This window comes from Echiichthys vipera, assembly GCF_963691815.1.
Source record: "Echiichthys vipera genome assembly, chromosome: 1".
NCBI lineage: Eukaryota > Metazoa > Chordata > Actinopteri > Perciformes > Trachinidae > Echiichthys > Echiichthys vipera.
In genome coordinates this window covers 39068520-39089262 of record NC_139826.1, presented here as the reverse complement: position 1 = coordinate 39089262, position 20743 = coordinate 39068520, and the positions used below count along the sequence as shown (strand labels likewise).

The window sequence follows — 20743 nt, the reverse complement described above, 5'->3', positions numbered from 1 at the left end:
CACACAATTGTTCAAGTTCAAGGGGTTCCCGATGTCCGATCGCAACGAAACCAGCACGAGTGGACTCAGCACCCACGAAATAGGGGGGGTAGCCCAAGTTTCAAGTCTCTAAACTAACCCTAACACCTAAACCCTAACCCTAATCCTGAACCTTAACCCTAACCCCAACCCTAACCCTAACCCTAACCCTAGTCCTTAACCCTAACCCTAACCCTAATCCTAAACCTTAACCCTGTTTTAAATAGGCCATAACTTTTGATAGGAACGTCGTAGAGACTCCATCTTGGTACCGATGGAAAGCGCGTGGCCATAAATAGGGGGTAGGCGAAGTCTCAACAAATGAGCACCTAAGGAAAAAAAGATAGGCACACAATTGTTCAAGATCAAAGGGTTCCCGATGTCCGATCGCAACGAAACCAGCACGAGTGAACTCAGCACCCACGAAATAGGGGGGGGTAGCCCAAGATTCAAGTCTCTAAATTAACCCTAACACCTGAACCCTAACCCTAATCCTGAACCCTAACCCTAATCCTGAACCCTAACCCTAGTCCTTAACCCTAACCCTAACCCTAACCCAATTTTCAAGTCTCTAAACGAACCCTATCAACACCTAAACCCTAACCCTAGTCCTAAACCCTAACCCTAAACCTTAACCCTGTTTTAAATAGGCCATAACTTTTGATAGGAACGTCGTAGAGACTCCATCTTGGTACCGATGGAAAGCGCGTGGCCATAATTAGGGGGGTAGGCAAAGTCTAAACAAATGAGCACCTAAGGAAAAAAAGATAGGCACACAATTGTTCAAAATCAAAGGGTTCCCGATGTCCGATCGCAACGAAACCAGCACGGGTGAACTCAGCACCCACGAAATAGGGGGGGTAGCCCAAGTTTCAAGTCTCTAAACTAACCCTAACACCTAAACCCTAACCCTAATCCTGAACCCTAACCCTAACCCTAGCCCTAACCCTAACCCTAAACCTTAACCCTGTTTTAAATAGGCCATAACTTTTGATAGGAACGTTATAGAGACTCCATCTTGGTACCGATGGAAAGCGCGTGGCCATAAATAGGGGGGTAGGCGATGTCTCAACAAATGAGCACCTAAGGAAAAAAAGATAGGCACACAATTGTTTAAGATCAAAGGGTTCCCGATGTCCGATCGCAACGAAACCGGCACGGGTGAACTCAGCACCCTCGAAATAGGGGGGGTAGCCCAAGTTTCAAGTCTCTAAATTAACCCTAACACCTGAACCCTAACCCTAATCCTGAACCCTAACCCTAACCCTAACCCCAATCCTAAACCCTAACCCTAAACCTTAACCCTGTTTTAAATAGGCCATAACTTTTGATAGGAACGTCGTAGAGACTCCATCTTGGTACCGATGGAAAGCGCAGGGCCATAAATAGGGGGGTAGGCGAAGTCTCAACAAATGAGCACCTAAGGAAAAAAAGATAGGCACACAATTGTTCAAAATCAAAGGGTTCCCGATGTCCGATCGCAACGAAACCAGCACGAGTGAACTCAGCACCCACGAAATAGGGGGGGTAGCCCAATTTTCAAGTCTCTAAACGAACCCTATCAACACCTAAACCCTAACCCTAATCCTGAACCCTAACCCTAATCCTGAACCCTAACCCTAGTCCTTAACCCTAACCCTAACCCTAATCCTAAACCTTAACCCTGTTTTAAATAGGCCATAACTTTTGATAGGAATGTCGTAGAAACTCCATCTTGGTACCGATGGAAAGCGCGGGGCCATAAATAGGGGGGTAGGCGAAGTCTCAACAAATGAGCACCTAAGGAAAAAAAGATAGGCACAAAATTGTTCAAGATCAAAGGGTTCCCGATGTCCGATCGCAACGAAACCAGCACGAGTGAACTCAGCACCCACGAAATAGGGGGGGTAGCCCAATTTTCAAGTCTCTAAACTAACCCTAACACCTAAACCCTAACCCTAATCCTGAACCCTAACCCTAACCCTAACCCTAACCCTAGTCCTCAACCCTAACCCTAACCCTAATCCTAAACCTTAACCCTGTTTTAAATGGGCCATAACTTTTGATAGGAACGTCGTAGAGACTCCATCTTGGTACCGATGGAAAGCGCGGGGCCATAAATAGGGGGGTAGGCGAAGTCTCAACAAATGAGGACCTAAGGAAAAAAAGATAGGCACACAATTGTTCAAGTTCAAAGGGTTCCCGATGTCCGATCGCAACGAAACCAGCACGAGTGAACTCAGCACCCACGAAATATGGGGGGGTAGCCCAATTTTCAAGTCTCTAAACTAACCCTAACACCTAAACCCTAACCCTAATCCTGAACCCTAACCCTAACCCTAACCCTAATCCTAAACCTTAACCCTGTTTTAAATGGGCCATAACTTTTGATAGGAACGTCGTAGCGACTCCATCTTGGTACCGATGGAAAGCGCGGGGCCATAAATAGGGGGGTAGGCGAAGTCTCAACAAATGAGGACCTATGGAAAAAAAGATAGGCACACAATTGTTCAAGTTCAAAGGGTTCCTGATGTCCGATCGCAACGAAACCAGCACGAGTGAACTCAGCACCCACGAAATAGGGGGGGTAGCCCAATTTTCAAGTCTCTAAACGAACCCTATCAACACCTAAACCCTAACCCTAATCCTGAACCCTAACCCTAACCCTAGTCCTAAACCCTAACCCTAACCCTAATCCTAAACCTTAACCCTGTTTTAAATAGGCCATAACTTTTGATAGGAACGTCGTAGAGACTCCATCTTGGTACCGATGGAAAGCGCGGGGCCATAAATAGGGGGGTAGGCGAAGTCTCAACAAATGAGCACCTAAGGAAAAAAAGATAGGCACACAATTGTTCAAGTTCAAAGGGTTCCCGATGTCCGATCGCAACGAAACCAGCACGAGTGAACTCAGCACCCACGAAATAGGGGGGGTAGCCCAAGTTTCAAGTCTCTAAACTAACCCTAACACCTAAACCCTAACCCTAATCCTGAACCCTAACCCTAACCCTAATCCCAAACCCTAACCCTAACCCTAGTCCTTAACCCTAACCCTAACCCTAAACCTTAACCCTGTTTTAAATAGGCCATAACTTTTGATAGGAACGTCGTAGAGACTCCATCTTGGTACCGATGGAAAGCGCGGGGCCATAAATAGGGGGGTAGGCGAAGTCTCAACAAATGAGCACCTAAGGAAAAAAAGATAGGCACACAATTGTTCAAGTTCAAAGGGTTCCCGATGTCCGATTGCAACGAAACCAGCACGAGTGAACTCAGCACCCACGAAATAGGGGGGGTAGCCCAAGTTTCAAGTCTCTAAACTAACCCTAACACCTAAACCCTAACCCTAACCCTAATCCCAAACCCTAACCCTAACCCTAGTCCTTAACCCTAACCCTAACCCTAATCCTAAACCTTAACCCTGTTTTAAATAGGCCATAACTTTGGATAGGAACGTCGTAGAGACTCCATCTTGGTACCGATGGAAAGCGCGGGGCCATAAATAGGGGGGTAGGCGAAGTCTCAACAAATGAGCACCTAAGGAAAAAAAGATAGGCACACAATTGTTCAAGATCAAAGGGTTCCCGATGTCTGATCGCAACAAAACCAGCACGAGTGAACTCAGCACCCACGAAATAGGGGGGGTAGCCCAAGTTTCAAGTCTCTAAACTAACCCTAACACCTAAACCCTAACCCTAATCCTGAACCCTAACCCTAGCCCTAACCCTAACCCTAACCCTAGTCCTAAACCCTAACCCTAACCCTAATCCTAAACCTTAACCCTGTTTTAAATAGGCCATAACTTTTGATAGGAACGTCGTAGAGACTCCATCTTGGTACCGATGGAAAGCGCGGGGCCATAAATAAGGGGTAGGCGAAGTCTCAACAAATGAGCACCTAAGGAAAAAAAGATAGGCACACAATTGTTCAAGATCAAAGGGTTCCCGATGTCCGATCGCAACAAAACCAGCACGAGTGAACTCAGCACCCACGAAATAGGGGGGGTAGCCCAATTTTCAAGTCTCTAAACGAACCCTATCAACACCTAAACCCTAACCCTAACCCTAATCCTGAACCCTAACCCTAACCCTAGTCCTTAACCCTAACCCTAATCCTAAACCTTAACCCTGTTTTAAATAGGCCATAACTTTTGATAGGAACGTCGTAGAGATTCCATCTTGGTACCGATGGAAAGCGCGGGGCCATAAATAGGGGGGTAGGCGAAGTCTCAACAAATGAGCACCTAAGGAAAAAAAGATAGGCACACAATTGTTCAAGTTCAAAGGGTTCCCGATGTCCGATCGCAACGAAACCAGCACGAGTGAACTCAGCACCCAAGAAATAGGGGGGGTAGCCCAAGTTTCAAGTCTCTAAACTAACCCTAACACCTAAACCCTAACCCTAATCCTGAACCCTAACCCTAACCCTAACCCTAGTCCTTAACCCTAACCCTAACCCTAATCCTAAACCTTAACCCTGTTTTAAATAGGACATAACTTTTGATAGGAACGTCGTAGAGACTCCATCTTGGTACCGATGGAAAGCGCGGGGCCATAAATAGGGGGGTATGCGAAGTCTCAACAAATGAGCACCTAAGGAAAAAAAGATAGGCACACAATTGTTCAAGATCAAAGGGTTCCCGATGTCCGATCGCAACGAAACCAGCACGAGTGAACTCAGCACCCACGAAATAGGGGGGGTAGCCCAATTCTCAAGTCTCTAAACGAACCCTATCAACACCTAAACCCTAACCCTAGTCCTAAACCCTAACCCTAAACCTTAACCCTGTTTTAAATAGGCCATAACTTTTGATAGGAACGTCGTAGAGACTCCATCTTGGTACCGATGGAAAGCGCGTGGCCATAATTAGGGGGGTAGGCAAAGTCTAAACAAATGAGCACCTAAGGAAAAAAAGATAGGCACACAATTGTTCAAAATCAAAGGGTTCCCGATGTCCGATCGCAACGAAACCAGCACGGGTGAACTCAGCACCCACGAAATAGGGGGGGTAGCCCAAGTTTCAAGTCTCTAAACTAACCCTAACACCTAAACCCTAACCCTAATCCTGAACCCTAACCCTAACCCTAACCCTAACCCTAACCCTAAACCTTAACCCTGTTTTAAATAGGCCATAACTTTTGATAGGAACGTTATAGAGACTCCATCTTGGTACCGATGGAAAGCGCGTGGCCATAAATAGGGGGGTAAGCGAAGTCTCAACAAATGAGCACCTAAGGAAAAAAAGATAGGCACACAATTGTTTAAGATCAAAGGGTTCCCGATGTCCGATCGCAACGAAACCGGCACGGGTGAACTCAGCACCCTCGAAATAGGGGGGGTAGCCCAAGTTTCAAGTCTCTAAATTAACCCTAACACCTGAACCCTAACCCTCTAAACGAACCCTATCAACACCTAAACCCTAACCCTAATCCTGAACCCTAACCCTAATCCTGAACCCTAACCCTAGTCCTTAACCCTAACCCTAACCCTAATCCTAAACCTTAACCCTGTTTTAAATAGGCCATAACTTTTGATAGGAATGTCGTAGAAACTCCATCTTGGTACCGATGGAAAGCGCGGGGCCATAAATAGGGGGGTAGGCGAAGTCTCAACAAATGAGCACCTAAGGAAAAAAAGATAGGCACAAAATTGTTCAAGATCAAAGGGTTCCCGATGTCCGATCGCAACGAAACCAGCACGAGTGAACTCAGCACCCACGAAATAGGGGGGGTAGCCCAATTTTCAAGTCTCTAAACTAACCCTAACACCTAAACCCTAACCCTAATCCTGAACCCTAACCCTAACCCTAACCCTAACCCTAGTCCTCAACCCTAACCCTAACCCTAATCCTAAACCTTAACCCTGTTTTAAATGGGCCATAACTTTTGATAGGAACGTCGTAGAGACTCCATCTTGGTACCGATGGAAAGCGCGGGGCCATAAATAGGGGGGTAGGCGAAGTCTCAACAAATGAGGACCTAAGGAAAAAAAGATAGGCACACAATTGTTCAAGTTCAAAGGGTTCCCGATGTCCGATCGCAACGAAACCAGCACGAGTGAACTCAGCACCCACGAAATACGGGGGGTAGCCCAATTTTCAAGTCTCTAAACTAACCCTAACACCTAAACCCTAACCCTAATCCTGAACCCTAACCCTAACCCTAACCCTAATCCTAAACCTTAACCCTGTTTTAAATGGGCCATAACTTTTGATAGGAACGTCGTAGAGACTCCATCTTGGTACCGATGGAAAGCGCGGGGCCATAAATAGGGGGGTAGGCGAAGTCTCAACAAATGAGGACCTAAGGAAAAAAAGATAGGCACACAATTGTTCAAGTTCAAAGGGTTCCTGATGTCCGATCGCAACGAAACCAGCACGAGTGAACTCAGCACCCACGAAATAGGGGGGGTAGCCCAATTTTCAAGTCTCTAAACGAACCCTATCAACACCTAAACCCTAACCCTAATCCTGAACCCTAACCCTAATCCTGAACCCTAACCCTAACCCTAGTCCTTAACCCTAACCCTAACCCTAATCCTAAACCTTAACCCTGTTTTAAATAGGCCATAACTTTTGATAGGAACGTCGTAGAGACTCCATCTTGGTACCGATGGAAAGCGCGGGGCCATAAATAGGGGGGTAGGCGAAGTCTCAACAAATGAGCACCTAAGGAAAAAAAGATAGGCACACAATTGTTCAAGTTCAAAGGGTTCCCGATGTCCGATTGCAACGAAACCAGCACGAGTGAACTCAGCACCCACGAAATAGGGGGGGTAGCCCAATTTTCAAGTCTCTAAACGAACCCTATCAACACCTAAACGCTAACCCTAATCCTGAACCCTAACCCTAATCCTGAACCCTAACCCTAACCCTAGTCCTTAACCCTAACCCTAATCCTAAACCTTAACCCTGTTTTAAATAGGCCATAACTTTTGATAGGAACGTCGTAGAGACTCCATCTTGGTACCGATGGAAAGCGTGTGGCCATAAATAGGGGGGTAGGCGAAGTCTCAACAAATGAGCACCTAAGGAAAAAAAGATAGGCACACAATTGTTCAAGTTCAAAGGGTTCCCGATGTCCGATCGCAACGAAACCAGCACGAGTGAACTCAGCACCCACGAAATAGGGGGGGTAGCCCAAGTTTCAAGTCTCTAAACTAACCCTAACACCTAAACCCTAACCCTAATCCTGAACCCTAACCCTAACCCTAATCCCAAACCCTAACCCTAACCCTAGTCCTTAACCCTAACCCTAACCCTAAACCTTAACCCTGTTTTAAATAGGCCATAACTTTTGATAGGAACGTCGTAGAGACTCCATCTTGGTACCGATGGAAAGCGCGGGGCCATAAATAGGGGGGTAGGCGAAGTCTCAACAAATGAGCACCTAAGGAAAAAAAGATAGGCACACAATTGTTCAAGTTCAAAGGGTTCCCGATGTCCGATTGCAACGAAACCAGCACGAGTGAACTCAGCACCCACGAAATAGGGGGGGTAGCCCAAGTTTCAAGTCTCTAAACTAACCCTAACACCTAAACCCTAACCCTAACCCTAATCCCAAACCCTAACCCTAACCCTAGTCCTTAACCCTAACCCTAACCCTAATCCTAAACCTTAACCCTGTTTTAAATAGGCCATAACTTTTGATAGGAACGTCGTAGAGACTCCATCTTGGTACCGATGGAAAGCGCGGGGCTATAAATAGGGGGGTAGGCGAAGTCTCAACAAATGAGCACCTAAGGAAAAAAAGATAGGCACACAATTGTTCAAAATCAAAGGGTTCCCGATGTCCGATCGCAACGAAACCAGCACGAGTGAACTCAGCACCCACGAAATAGGGGGGGTAGCCTAATTTTCAAGTCTCTAAACGAACCCTATCAACACCTAAACCCTAACCCTAATCCTGAACCCTAACCCTAATCCTGAACCCTAACCCTAACCCTAGTCCTTAACCCTAACCCTAACCCTAATCCTAAACCTTAACCCTGTTTTAAATAGGCCATAACTTTTGATAGGAACGTCGTAGAGACTCCATCTTGGTACCGATGGAAAGCGCGTGGCCATAAATAGGGGGGTAGGCGAAGTCTCAACAAATGAGCACCTAAGGAAAAAAAGATAGGCACACAATTGTTCAAGTTCAAAGGGTTCCCGATGTCCGATCGCAACGAAACCAGCACGAGTGAACTCAGCACCCACGAAATAGGGGGGGTAGCCCAAGTTTCAAGTCTCTAAACTAACCCTAACACCTAAACCCTAACCCTAATCCTGAACCCTAACCCTAACCCTAACCCTAACCCTAGTCCTCAACCCTAACCCTAACCCTAATCCTAAACCTTAACCCTGTTTTAAATGGGCCATAACTTTTGATAGGAACGTCGTAGAGACTCCATCTTGGTACCGATGGAAAGCGCGGGGCCATAAATAGGGGGGTAGGCGAAGTCTCAACAAATGAGGACCTAAGGAAAAAAAGATAGGCACACAATTGTTCAAGATCAAAGGGTTCCCGATGTCTGATCGCAACAAAACCAGCACGAGTGAACTCAGCACCCACGAAATAGGGGGGGTAGCCCAAGTTTCAAGTCTCTAAACTAACCCTAACACCTAAACCCTAACCCTAATCCTGAACCCTAACCCTAGCCCTAACCCTAACCCTAACCCTAGTCCTAAACCCTAACCCTAACCCTAATCCTAAACCTTAACCCTGTTTTAAATAGGCCATAACTTTTGATAGGAACGTCGTAGAGACTCCATCTTGGTACCGATGGAAAGCGCGGGGCCATAAATAAGGGGTAGGCGAAGTCTCAACAAATGAGCACCTAAGGAAAAAAAGATAGGCACACAATTGTTCAAGATCAAAGGGTTCCCGATGTCCGATCGCAACAAAACCAGCACGAGTGAACTCAGCACCCACGAAATAGGGGGGGTAGCCCAATTTTCAAGTCTCTAAACGAACCCTATCAACACCTAAACCCTAACCCTAACCCTAATCCTGAACCCTAACCCTAACCCTAGTCCTTAACCCTAACCCTAATCCTAAACCTTAACCCTGTTTTAAATAGGCCATAACTTTTGATAGGAACGTCGTAGAGATTCCATCTTGGTACCGATGGAAAGCGCGGGGCCATAAATAGGGGGGTAGGCGAAGTCTCAACAAATGAGCACCTAAGGAAAAAAAGATAGGCACACAATTGTTCAAGTTCAAAGGGTTCCCGATGTCCGATCGCAACGAAACCAGCACGAGTGAACTCAGCACCCAAGAAATAGGGGGGGTAGCCCAAGTTTCAAGTCTCTAAACTAACCCTAACACCTAAACCCTAACCCTAATCCTGAACCCTAACCCTAACCCTAACCCTAGTCCTTAACCCTAACCCTAACCCTAATCCTAAACCTTAACCCTGTTTTAAATAGGACATAACTTTTGATAGGAACGTCGTAGAGACTCCATCTTGGTACCGATGGAAAGCGCGGGGCCATAAATAGGGGGGTATGCGAAGTCTCAACAAATGAGCACCTAAGGAAAAAAAGATAGGCACACAATTGTTCAAGATCAAAGGGTTCCCGATGTCCGATCGCAACGAAACCAGCACGAGTGAACTCAGCACCCACGAAATAGGGGGGGTAGCCCAATTCTCAAGTCTCTAAACGAACCCTATCAACACCTAAACCCTAACCCTAGTCCTAAACCCTAACCCTAAACCTTAACCCTGTTTTAAATAGGCCATAACTTTTGATAGGAACGTCGTAGAGACTCCATCTTGGTACCGATGGAAAGCGCGTGGCCATAATTAGGGGGGTAGGCAAAGTCTAAACAAATGAGCACCTAAGGAAAAAAAGATAGGCACACAATTGTTCAAAATCAAAGGGTTCCCGATGTCCGATCGCAACGAAACCAGCACGGGTGAACTCAGCACCCACGAAATAGGGGGGGTAGCCCAAGTTTCAAGTCTCTAAACTAACCCTAACACCTAAACCCTAACCCTAATCCTGAACCCTAACCCTAACCCTAACCCTAACCCTAACCCTAAACCTTAACCCTGTTTTAAATAGGCCATAACTTTTGATAGGAACGTTATAGAGACTCCATCTTGGTACCGATGGAAAGCGCGTGGCCATAAATAGGGGGGTAAGCGAAGTCTCAACAAATGAGCACCTAAGGAAAAAAAGATAGGCACACAATTGTTTAAGATCAAAGGGTTCCCGATGTCCGATCGCAACGAAACCGGCACGGGTGAACTCAGCACCCTCGAAATAGGGGGGGTAGCCCAAGTTTCAAGTCTCTAAATTAACCCTAACACCTGAACCCTAACCCTCTAAACGAACCCTATCAACACCTAAACCCTAACCCTAATCCTGAACCCTAACCCTAATCCTGAACCCTAACCCTAGTCCTTAACCCTAACCCTAACCCTAATCCTAAACCTTAACCCTGTTTTAAATAGGCCATAACTTTTGATAGGAATGTCGTAGAAACTCCATCTTGGTACCGATGGAAAGCGCGGGGCCATAAATAGGGGGGTAGGCGAAGTCTCAACAAATGAGCACCTAAGGAAAAAAAGATAGGCACAAAATTGTTCAAGATCAAAGGGTTCCCGATGTCCGATCGCAACGAAACCAGCACGAGTGAACTCAGCACCCACGAAATAGGGGGGGTAGCCCAATTTTCAAGTCTCTAAACTAACCCTAACACCTAAACCCTAACCCTAATCCTGAACCCTAACCCTAACCCTAACCCTAACCCTAGTCCTTAACCCTAACCCTAACCCTAATCCTAAACCTTAACCCTGTTTTAAATGGGCCATAACTTTTGATAGGAACGTCGTAGAGACTCCATCTTGGTACCGATGGAAAGCGCGGGGCCATAAATAGGGGGGTAGGCGAAGTCTCAACAAATGAGGACCTAAGGAAAAAAAGATAGGCACACAATTGTTCAAGTTCAAAGGGTTCCCGATGTCCGATCGCAACGAAACCAGCACGAGTGAACTCAGCACCCACGAAATAGGGGGGGTAGCCCAATTTTCAAGTCTCTAAACTAACCCTAACACCTAAACCCTAACCCTAATCCTGAACCCTAACCCTAACCCTAACCCTAATCCTAAACCTTAACCCTGTTTTAAATGGGCCATAACTTTTGATAGGAACGTCGTAGAGACTCCATCTTGGTACCGATGGAAAGCGCGGGGCCATAAATAGGGGGGTAGGCGAAGTCTCAACAAATGAGGACCTAAGGAAAAAAAGATAGGCACACAATTGTTCAAGTTCAAAGGGTTCCTGATGTCCGATCGCAACGAAACCAGCACGAGTGAACTCAGCACCCACGAAATAGGGGGGGTAGCCCAATTTTCAAGTCTCTAAACGAACCCTATCAACACCTAAACCCTAACCCTAATCCTGAACCCTAACCCTAATCCTGAACCCTAACCCTAACCCTAGTCCTTAACCCTAACCCTAACCCTAATCCTAAACCTTAACCCTGTTTTAAATAGGCCATAACTTTTGATAGGAACGTCGTAGAGACTCCATCTTGGTACCGATGGAAAGCGCGGGGCCATAAATAGGGGGGTAGGCGAAGTCTCAACAGATGAGCACCTAAGGAAAAAAAGATAGGCACACAATTGTTCAAGTTCAAAGGGTTCCCGATGTCCGATTGCAACGAAACCAGCACGAGTGAACTCAGCACCCACGAAATAGGGGGGGTAGCCCAATTTTCAAGTCTCTAAACGAACCCTATCAACACCTAAACGCTAACCCTAATCCTGAACCCTAACCCTAATCCTGAACCCTAACCCTAACCCTAGTCCTTAACCCTAACCCTAATCCTAAACCTTAACCCTGTTTTAAATAGGCCATAACTTTTGATAGGAACGTCGTAGAGACTCCATCTTGGTACCGATGGAAAGCGTGTGGCCATAAATAGGGGGGTAGGCGAAGTCTCAACAAATGAGCACCTAAGGAAAAAAAGATAGGCACACAATTGTTCAAGTTCAAAGGGTTCCCGATGTCCGATCGCAACGAAACCAGCACGAGTGAACTCAGCACCCACGAAATAGGGGGGGTAGCCCAAGTTTCAAGTCTCTAAACTAACCCTAACACCTAAACCCTAACCCTAACCCTAATCCCAAACCCTAACCCTAACCCTAGTCCTTAACCCTAACCCTAACCCTAATCCTAAACCTTAACCCTGTTTTAAATAGGCCATAACTTTTGATAGGAACGTCGTAGAGACTCCATCTTGGTACCGATGGAAAGCGCGGGGCTATAAATAGGGGGGTAGGCGAAGTCTCAACAAATGAGCACCTAAGGAAAAAAAGATAGGCACACAATTGTTCAAAATCAAAGGGTTCCCGATGTCCGATCGCAACGAAACCAGCACGAGTGAACTCAGCACCCACGAAATAGGGGGGGTAGCCTAATTTTCAAGTCTCTAAACGAACCCTATCAACACCTAAACCCTAACCCTAATCCTGAACCCTAACCCTAATCCTGAACCCTAACCCTAACCCTAGTCCTTAACCCTAACCCTAACCCTAATCCTAAACCTTAACCCTGTTTTAAATAGGCCATAACTTTTGATAGGAACGTCGTAGAGACTCCATCTTGGTACCGATGGAAAGCGCGTGGCCATAAATAGGGGGGTAGGCGAAGTCTCAACAAATGAGCACCTAAGGAAAAAAAGATAGGCACACAATTGTTCAAGTTCAAAGGGTTCCCGATGTCCGATCGCAACGAAACCAGCACGAGTGAACTCAGCACCCACGAAATAGGGGGGGTAGCCCAAGTTTCAAGTCTCTAAACTAACCCTAACACCTAAACCCTAACCCTAATCCTGAACCCTAACCCTAATCCCAAACCCTAACCCTAGTCCTTAACCCTAACCCTAACCCTAATCCTAAACCTTAACCCTGTTTTAAATAGGCCATAACTTTTGATAGGAACGTCGTAGAGACTCCATCTTGGTACCGATGGAAAGCGCGTGGCCATAAATAGGGGGGTAGGCGAAGTCTCAACAAATGAGCACCTAAGGAAAAAAAGATAGGCACACAATTGTTCAAGATCAAAGGGTTCCCGATGTCCGATCGCAACGAAACCAGCACGAGTGAACTCAACACCCACGAAATAGGGGGGGGTAGCCCAAGTTTCAAGTCTCTAAATTAACCCTAACACCTAAACCCTAACCCTAATCCTAAACCCTAACCCTAATCCTGAACCCTAACCCTAATCCTGAACCCTAACCCTAACCCTATTTTAAATAGGCCATAACTTTTGATAGGAACGTCGTAGAGACTCCATCTTGGTACCGATGGAAAGCGCGTGGCCATAAATAGGGGGGTAGGCGAAGTCTCAACAAATGAGCACCTAAGTGAAAATTATTTTTTTTAAAGTCATAGTATAGTATGTCAAAAAAATTTCAAGTCATAGTATGTCGCAGTATTACCAAAATACTAAACAATGAAAGCCGACACACGTCACTGCTGGCCCGAAGGTTGTGCTGAGAAATATCGACCGGTCGGGTCAAGCTCGGGCTTGGGCGTAGAATCTAAACTCAGCCCTGTACACTGTCAGTATGTGTTAGTGTGCGTGTAGAACTGGGACGTAGTGCTGAGGTTTGCAGCCTTCTCGTTGTTTTTTCAATCTTAAAAAACGTTTTAATCGACTCAGGACTTCGGGACAAGAACACAGAATCCATGTTGGGTGACGATCTGAGCCCGACGGGCCAGAACCCTGAGACTGAAAACAGCACAGACTCTTTCTGAATCCTCCTCGCTTCAGTGTGTTCCAGCGGTTTCTGTGCATTTATTCAACACATTCTTGTGGGAGAGGCTGCTCTGGTTTTCCCCTCATTATCTGACCTGTGCTCTTCTTATGAAACCATGAAACCATCGCCAGTAAAAATACGTTAATACTTTTCTGTCCTCTTCCAGGATCCTGTTACATAATCCAACCATCAGAGTCCCTTCAGTCTGCACCATTCTTATCTTGTTGTTTAGGGCTGCAACTAAAGACTGTTCTCATTATAAATCCATTATTTTGGTGATTAATCATCTACAAAACGTCCTCAGATTGCAACAATAGTCCAAACCGCAGAGAAATTCACATTGCTAGAGATCAGAGCTCGACTCGACTCGATCGCACTAAAAACCACAGACAAAGACAGAAACCTTGCAGCCATAAAAAGACGATTATAACCAAATCTGCCTGTTACCATGTAAAAAACAATGCAACCATCAAGGGATTTCTGTCCAAGACACAGAAAAACTTGTTCATGCAAATATTTCAGTAGTTTAGATGATTATCCTTGAATTTAAGCAAAACAAAAACACAGACACGGACACGGACACGCATTTGGACACGGACACGAGAACGCACACGCATTTGGACACGGACACACACACGCACGCAGGCACAGGCATGGACACCCATACGGACACGGACACGGGAACGCACACGGACACGCACACAAACACGCACACGGACAGGGACATGGTCACGGGCGCGCACATGGACATGCACACAAACACGCACACGAACAGGGACATGGTCACGGGCGCGCACATGCACACAGACACGCACACAGACACGGACATGCACACAGACACGCACACAGACACGCACACGGACAGGGACATGGACAAGGACAAGGACACACACACGCACGCAGGCACGGGCATGGACACCCATACGGACACGGACACGGGAACGCACACGCACACAAACACGCACAGGGACATGGTCACGGGCGCGCACATGCACACAGACACGCACACAGACACGGACACGGACAGGGGCATGGTCACGGGCGCGCACATGTACACAGACACGCACACAGACACGGACACGCACACGGACATGGTCACGGGCACGCACATGCACACGCACACGCACACAAACACGCACGAGGACAGGGACATGGTCACGGGCACGCACATGCAGACACACACAAACACGGACAGGGACATGGTCATGGGTGCACACATGCACACAGACACGCACACAGACACGCACACATGCACACGCACATGATCGGCTCTTTTAACTCGGGCCTAAAACTTGTTTGCTGCAGCGTACCCTTAACCAAACGTGCAGCTGCACTTTCTAATCTTAACTCCTTTGTGTGCTTTTTAAAACCCTTTTGTTGGTTTAATGACTTTGTTTTACTGTTCACGCTTTTGTCTTATTGCTCAGGGTCTGATTTTTAATATATTTATATTTATTCTGCTGTTATCTTTGATCTTTTCTGTTAAGCTCTATGAACTGCAGCTCGTACCAACGCTGCTTTAAAAACACATTCGAGCCGCGGTGGTTTCTTTCTCTGCTCTTGTGTGATTCTGAGCATCTTTACCTTCTGCTTCTTGGCCGGAGCGCAGTCGTCCGTCTGCGTCGGCTCGCGTCTGACGTGAGGGAACCAGCTCTGAAGCATCTCCTCGATCTTCAGGACGATGCTGAGGAAGCGTCCGCTGGAAGAGAGACACAGCGTTTGAATATTCACTCACGTTATTCCACGGATGCACGTGTTCAGGTAACGACAGCTTTGATTCATCAAGAGTATTTGAACTCAGGGGCTGAAGGGAAATCATCAGCTCCTTAAACTTCACTTCAAACTCTGAGAGAATAAGAAATAAACTTGAATTCCTCTCTTTTAACTTTTTCTTTTCTTTTTTTGTAAAAAAAAATAAGACTTTAAGGACTTTAATGTGCCGTGCCCCGTGCTTTAGGGTCCTTGTCCCCCCCCTCCAGGCCCGTTTGTACTCACACTACCTGGGCCTCGGAGAATGCTTCTTGCTGCCTATACGTCATCACGCCGTAACACGTCACACGCATTGATGACGTCATGGCGATGCGTGGCTTTGTTTCCAGATCTTTCCGTAGACCTCGGAGTTTTTGTGCGTCTTGTCGACTGTTTTTGAATCTTTTCATCGACCAAATCTGCAGTAAACACTCCACCTCCGCATCACACCAACGTGAACCTTTCACCGCCATTGTTTGAAATGTCCGCGCATGGCCCCTCCTTCTTTTCTCTATGTCCCAACAGGCGCACAGGAAATGACCTCAGAACCGCCGTAGGCCTCGTGCTTGTACACGTGCGCACGCTCGTGTTCGTACATGTGCAAACGTGCTTTACTAAAGCCCACCTCTCCCAAACGGGCCGTGGACGGCAAGCGTGCCGCTCCTAGACGCGGTACGGTTGCACTCACACTGGTCAAAGGAACCGGACTTTAGCCGTGGAACCTGTTTGAGCACGGTACGTGCGCCCTTAAATGTTAGGAACAAATCTGACGTTTTGTGGGAAAAACCCTAATGTGAATGTAACTAAAGCCGTCCGATCATTTAGTACCTTTATCTTCACTTTGAGCCTTTTTATTGTTTCATGTGTTGACTGTGGATTCTCTCTGTTTTTCACATGACTGACGTTAATTATGTACAAAGAGGAGGAATAACGGTGTTTAGCAGGAAGCACAGGAGAGTTTCTCATTGATTCAGATTACAGAAGGTTTCTCCTGATCCTTCACGCACATGACACGTTCAGTTACGCCTCTTATTGTTCAGTTTTTAGTGGTTATTTTGTTTAAATGTTTGAAATAAACTTTATTGAGTTCATTCTGTCGGGGGAAGTTCCTTCGGTGTGAACGTGACGTCTGAGGAGTGTTTTCAGCTGCAGATTACAGAGTGAGAGCCGCAGCTCAGGTGGCTCACGGACGTCCCGCCAACGGCCGTTACATAAGCTCACACAGCGCCAACGCACCGCCGCTGTGGCCTCATCTGATTGGTGGGGGGAGAGAGAGAGAGAGACAGAGAGAGAGAGAGGGGGGGGAGAGACAGACAGAGAGGGACAGAGAGAGAGAGAGAGAGAGAGAGAGAGAGAGAGAAAGGGGAGACAGAGAGACACAGACAGACAGAGAGAGAGAGAGAGACAGAGAGAGAGGAGGGGTGACTCATCCCAGTTTATCTACATTCCTCTGTGTGTGTGTGTGTGTGTGTGTGTGTGTGTGTGATCTGACGACCATATACGAGCATCACATGACGAGTACGGAGGAGGACGGGGAGAGCATGTTCAGGTCCACATGACAAATGTGACCACACACACACACACACACACACACACGTGGCAGCAGAAGAACGACCTCATTCCATTCACAAGCTAAAAATAGAGCAGTAAGCCCCGGAGCAGAGGCCCCGCCCACCGCCCACCACACACACACACACACGAGCACGCACACGCACACGCACACACACACAAAAATAACGTTACAGTAGAACGACGGCACGTGTGAACATGGACAGAAAAAGTCGAGTTTCCTCTCAGAACATTTATTAATTTGGACTTTTTGCCCCAAAACACCTAAAAAATAAACATCCTGCTCCAGTTTAAGGCCTTTTCCACCTGACGTACACAGTTTATTACTCCCCATACAGAGCCACGTTGTTAAATCAGCAGATACGATGTAATTCACCACTGTTGCATCAATTACGCGCCGGTTAAATATCCGTTAAACGTTAAGGGCGCCCTCACACTGTCCTCCTGCACCGGGCCAAAACAGGTTTTCGGGTCAAGCCTAGTGCGTTTGACCAGTGTGAGTGCAACCGCTCCGCGCATAACTGCGGACAGCTGGCCGTCCACAGCCCGTCTGAGAGAGGTGGACTTTAGTAAAGCACGTTTGCACGTGTACGAGCACGAGCGTGCGCACGTGTACGAGCACGAGGCCTACGGCGGCTCTGAGGTCATTTCCTGTGCGCCTGTTGGGACATAGAGAAAAGAAGGAGGGACCATGCGCGGACATTTCAAACAATGGCGGTGAAAGGTTCACGTTGGTGTGATGCGGAGGTGGAGTGTTTACTGCAGATTTGGTCGATGAAAAGATTCAAAAACAGTCGACAAGACGCACAAAAACTCTGAGGTCTACGGAAAGATCTGGAAACAAAGCCACGCATCGCCATGACGTCATCAATGCGTGTGACGTGTTACGGCGTGATGACGTATAGGCAGCAAGAAGCATTCTCTGAGGCCCAGGTAGTGTGAGTACAAACAGGCCTGGAGGGGGGGACAAGGACCCTAAAGCACGGGGAGCGGGACGGAGGAACAGTGGGAGAACGCCCTAAAAAAACTTTTAAAGATGCACAAAGATTACGGCGCTTCAATAAAACCCCACGTTCTTCGTTTTTACCATTTACTGAAAGGTTTTAAACAAAGACACAAACGTCAGAAAAGCGTTTACATGAGAGAGTCTTCCTAAAAAGGATCAATAAAGAGAAGTCTGAGTGTGCTTGCAGGCTCCGTAGCTGCCCCTAACAACAAAACACGCACAGCTAGCCTGGTCCACTTATTAACCAATCAGAAACCAGGGCTGGGGGCCGCTGCAGTTGGAACTGTAATTAAAACAACGGCTCACCTTATCTGTTAATAAATGAATCACATGAGAAAATGTACTGTCGCAAATATCTTCACTAACTTTGATTTTTAAAGGCCGACATCTCTGGATTATACTGCCGTGTTTGTGTTTTTTTTTCTGCAGGATGAGAAACAGTGGAGCGCGCACACACACACACACGCACACACGCACACACACACACGCACACACGCACACACGCTCTGCAGGATGCATGTGTGTGAAATGTGACATTACTGGGACAGAGCTGAAGCCTCCCACGCCGCAGCGCTCCACGTGTGGTCCGGCTCACTCTGAACACGTCACGTTTACTGAACCAGTCCAACCGCAACACACTGGAAACGTCATCATCGACGCGTGTCGGCTCGCACCTTCCTGAGTGCCTGCACGGTTTTCCTTCTGATCTGTTAACCCTTGCAAGATACCCGGTGGTTTGAGGGACACCAGCAGCGCTCCTGTGACCCTGTTGTCTCTAAACTCTGGGTTCACTAACTACGCTGTTGGTGCTTTGTTGTGTGTGTAGGGACTCTTCTCATGCTGCTGCAGAGGTTTGCTGTTATTTTCAGCAGCATTAGTGGTTAAAAAAGACCTTTGAATGCCTTCACCGTGCTGCCCCGAGCTAACCACTGTTAGCCACGTGCTGCTGTTAGCGACTCTCCTGGATTTCTCTGTTAACAGTTGTGACACCAAAAAAAACTGTCTCGCTGGCTTATTTTATGTATGCAAGTGCAGAAAAAGATGATTTTCACTTTAATTTTCATATATTTGCATGTTCACTGACATGTCTAATGAGTCTAAAGAGTGACTTTGATGCGAGAAAGCTCAGGTTGAGGTGGTGGTTCACATTAAAAATAGAAAAAATCAAGGAGCTCTGACTGCGTTCTGACTCTGACGCGGCTGAACGAGGACATGAGTTCAGTTAGAAGCTACAAAATGACTGAGACAAAACATCTTTCTCTGTCCTGCTGCTGAGACACTAGTCCAGTCCCAACGTGGATCTCTTTGAGGGGGCGGCCCGGTTGGAGGCGAGGCGGGCTTTGGCCCCACCGTGAAGCAGCTCCATCTCACGGTGACACTGGTAACCGGGAGGCAAACCTGCACGACTAAAGCATGAACCCACCCTGAGACATTAAACGCACACAAGGTCCTAAATCCATTTAACCGACCACTCATCTGCACTGTGGAGGCGCATGTGTGTGTGTGTGTGTGTGTGTGTGACTCCCTGAACGTGTCCACGTGTTCTGCGCGGAGGAAAACAAGCTTGTTAGCGAAACCACCAGCTTTCTTTGGCATTTCTCCGCCGTCTTCCCAAAAGCGTCTTATCTTAGAAGCGATCCTGCGCGTATTCAATCAGGCCTCTAATTCCTCTGACTGCTGTTTACCAGACATGTGGGTTTCCTTATCTGATCCGGCTGCAGACAAGAAAGGAACCGCCGCCGCCGACGCTGCAGCCGCTGACGTATTTAGGAGGAGAAAGAAAAAGGTATTTACCCCTTGTTTGGATTCTGAAGGACCCCCATTATCCTCTGGATGCGGTCCGTCGCCACGCTCTCCTGGAAGCTGCTGAGACCTGCAGGAGGAGAGAGGGAAAGATGTGTGAGCGGGGCCCGGAGGGGAGAGGAGGAGGCACCGCGCTTACAGCGACGACCTCCGACCGCAACATCGTTACAGCTACAGCTACAGCTACACCCTCCTTAGTGTTTTAATCTGCCCCGCGGAGCCTTCTCCCTTCTGATACGACAGTTCAGCAGCGACCAAACCCCCTGACACTCACCACACTCGTCTCGTTAAGACGATTTAAATCCATAACTGCGTCTGATTTGACTTCTAACTGCTCCTGATTCCAGATTTGCTCGTGTAGTTTTCAAAATGTTTTTTTTATCTCTGCTTTATTGAAAATGAGGTTGCTCCTCAGTATATATTAAAATAAAGGTTATAAATCAATCAATCACTCTGTAAAGCCAGTTGTATGTGGACACACACGCACAAGCACGCACACACACGCACAAGCACGCACAAGCACGCACATGCACACACGCACGCACGCTCACCCAAACACACGCACACGCTCACACACACGCACGCACGCACACACACGATGCACGAATCAGGACTATGTAGATGTCGCAGCTTCTACAGTTATGAAACTGACGTTACGTAACCGTGGTTACGTGGTTATGGCAGAATCAGTTCATCCTGATGTCTTTAACCACTACACTGTCTGTGCGCACAGGAAGTGAAATAAAAAGGAAGAATACAGCAGAATAATGTTGGGAATGACCTTTGAACTCACTGGAACATGATTCAAATAAGAGGGAAATCCTCTACATCAGGGCCTCTGCCCAATCCTGCTCCTGCAGAGCCA

At 47.1% G+C, this 20743-nt stretch overlaps 1 protein-coding gene across 1 annotated transcript in view; it reads right to left on the bottom strand.

Annotated features, from left to right (window-relative positions):
* Positions 1–20743, bottom strand: part of LOC310952277 (uncharacterized protein) — a gene marked incomplete at its 3' end in the record, with an annotated part of 47913 nt that overhangs the window by 19308 nt on the left and 7862 nt on the right. The window contains exons 4-5 of the mRNA XM_083920846.1: positions 19870–19948; positions 15336–15450 (exon numbers count right to left, since the gene is read on the bottom strand). Coding sequence (XP_083776972.1) covers positions 15336–15450; positions 19870–19948 — 194 coding nt within the window. The remainder of the gene's footprint in view (positions 1–15335; positions 15451–19869; positions 19949–20743) is intronic.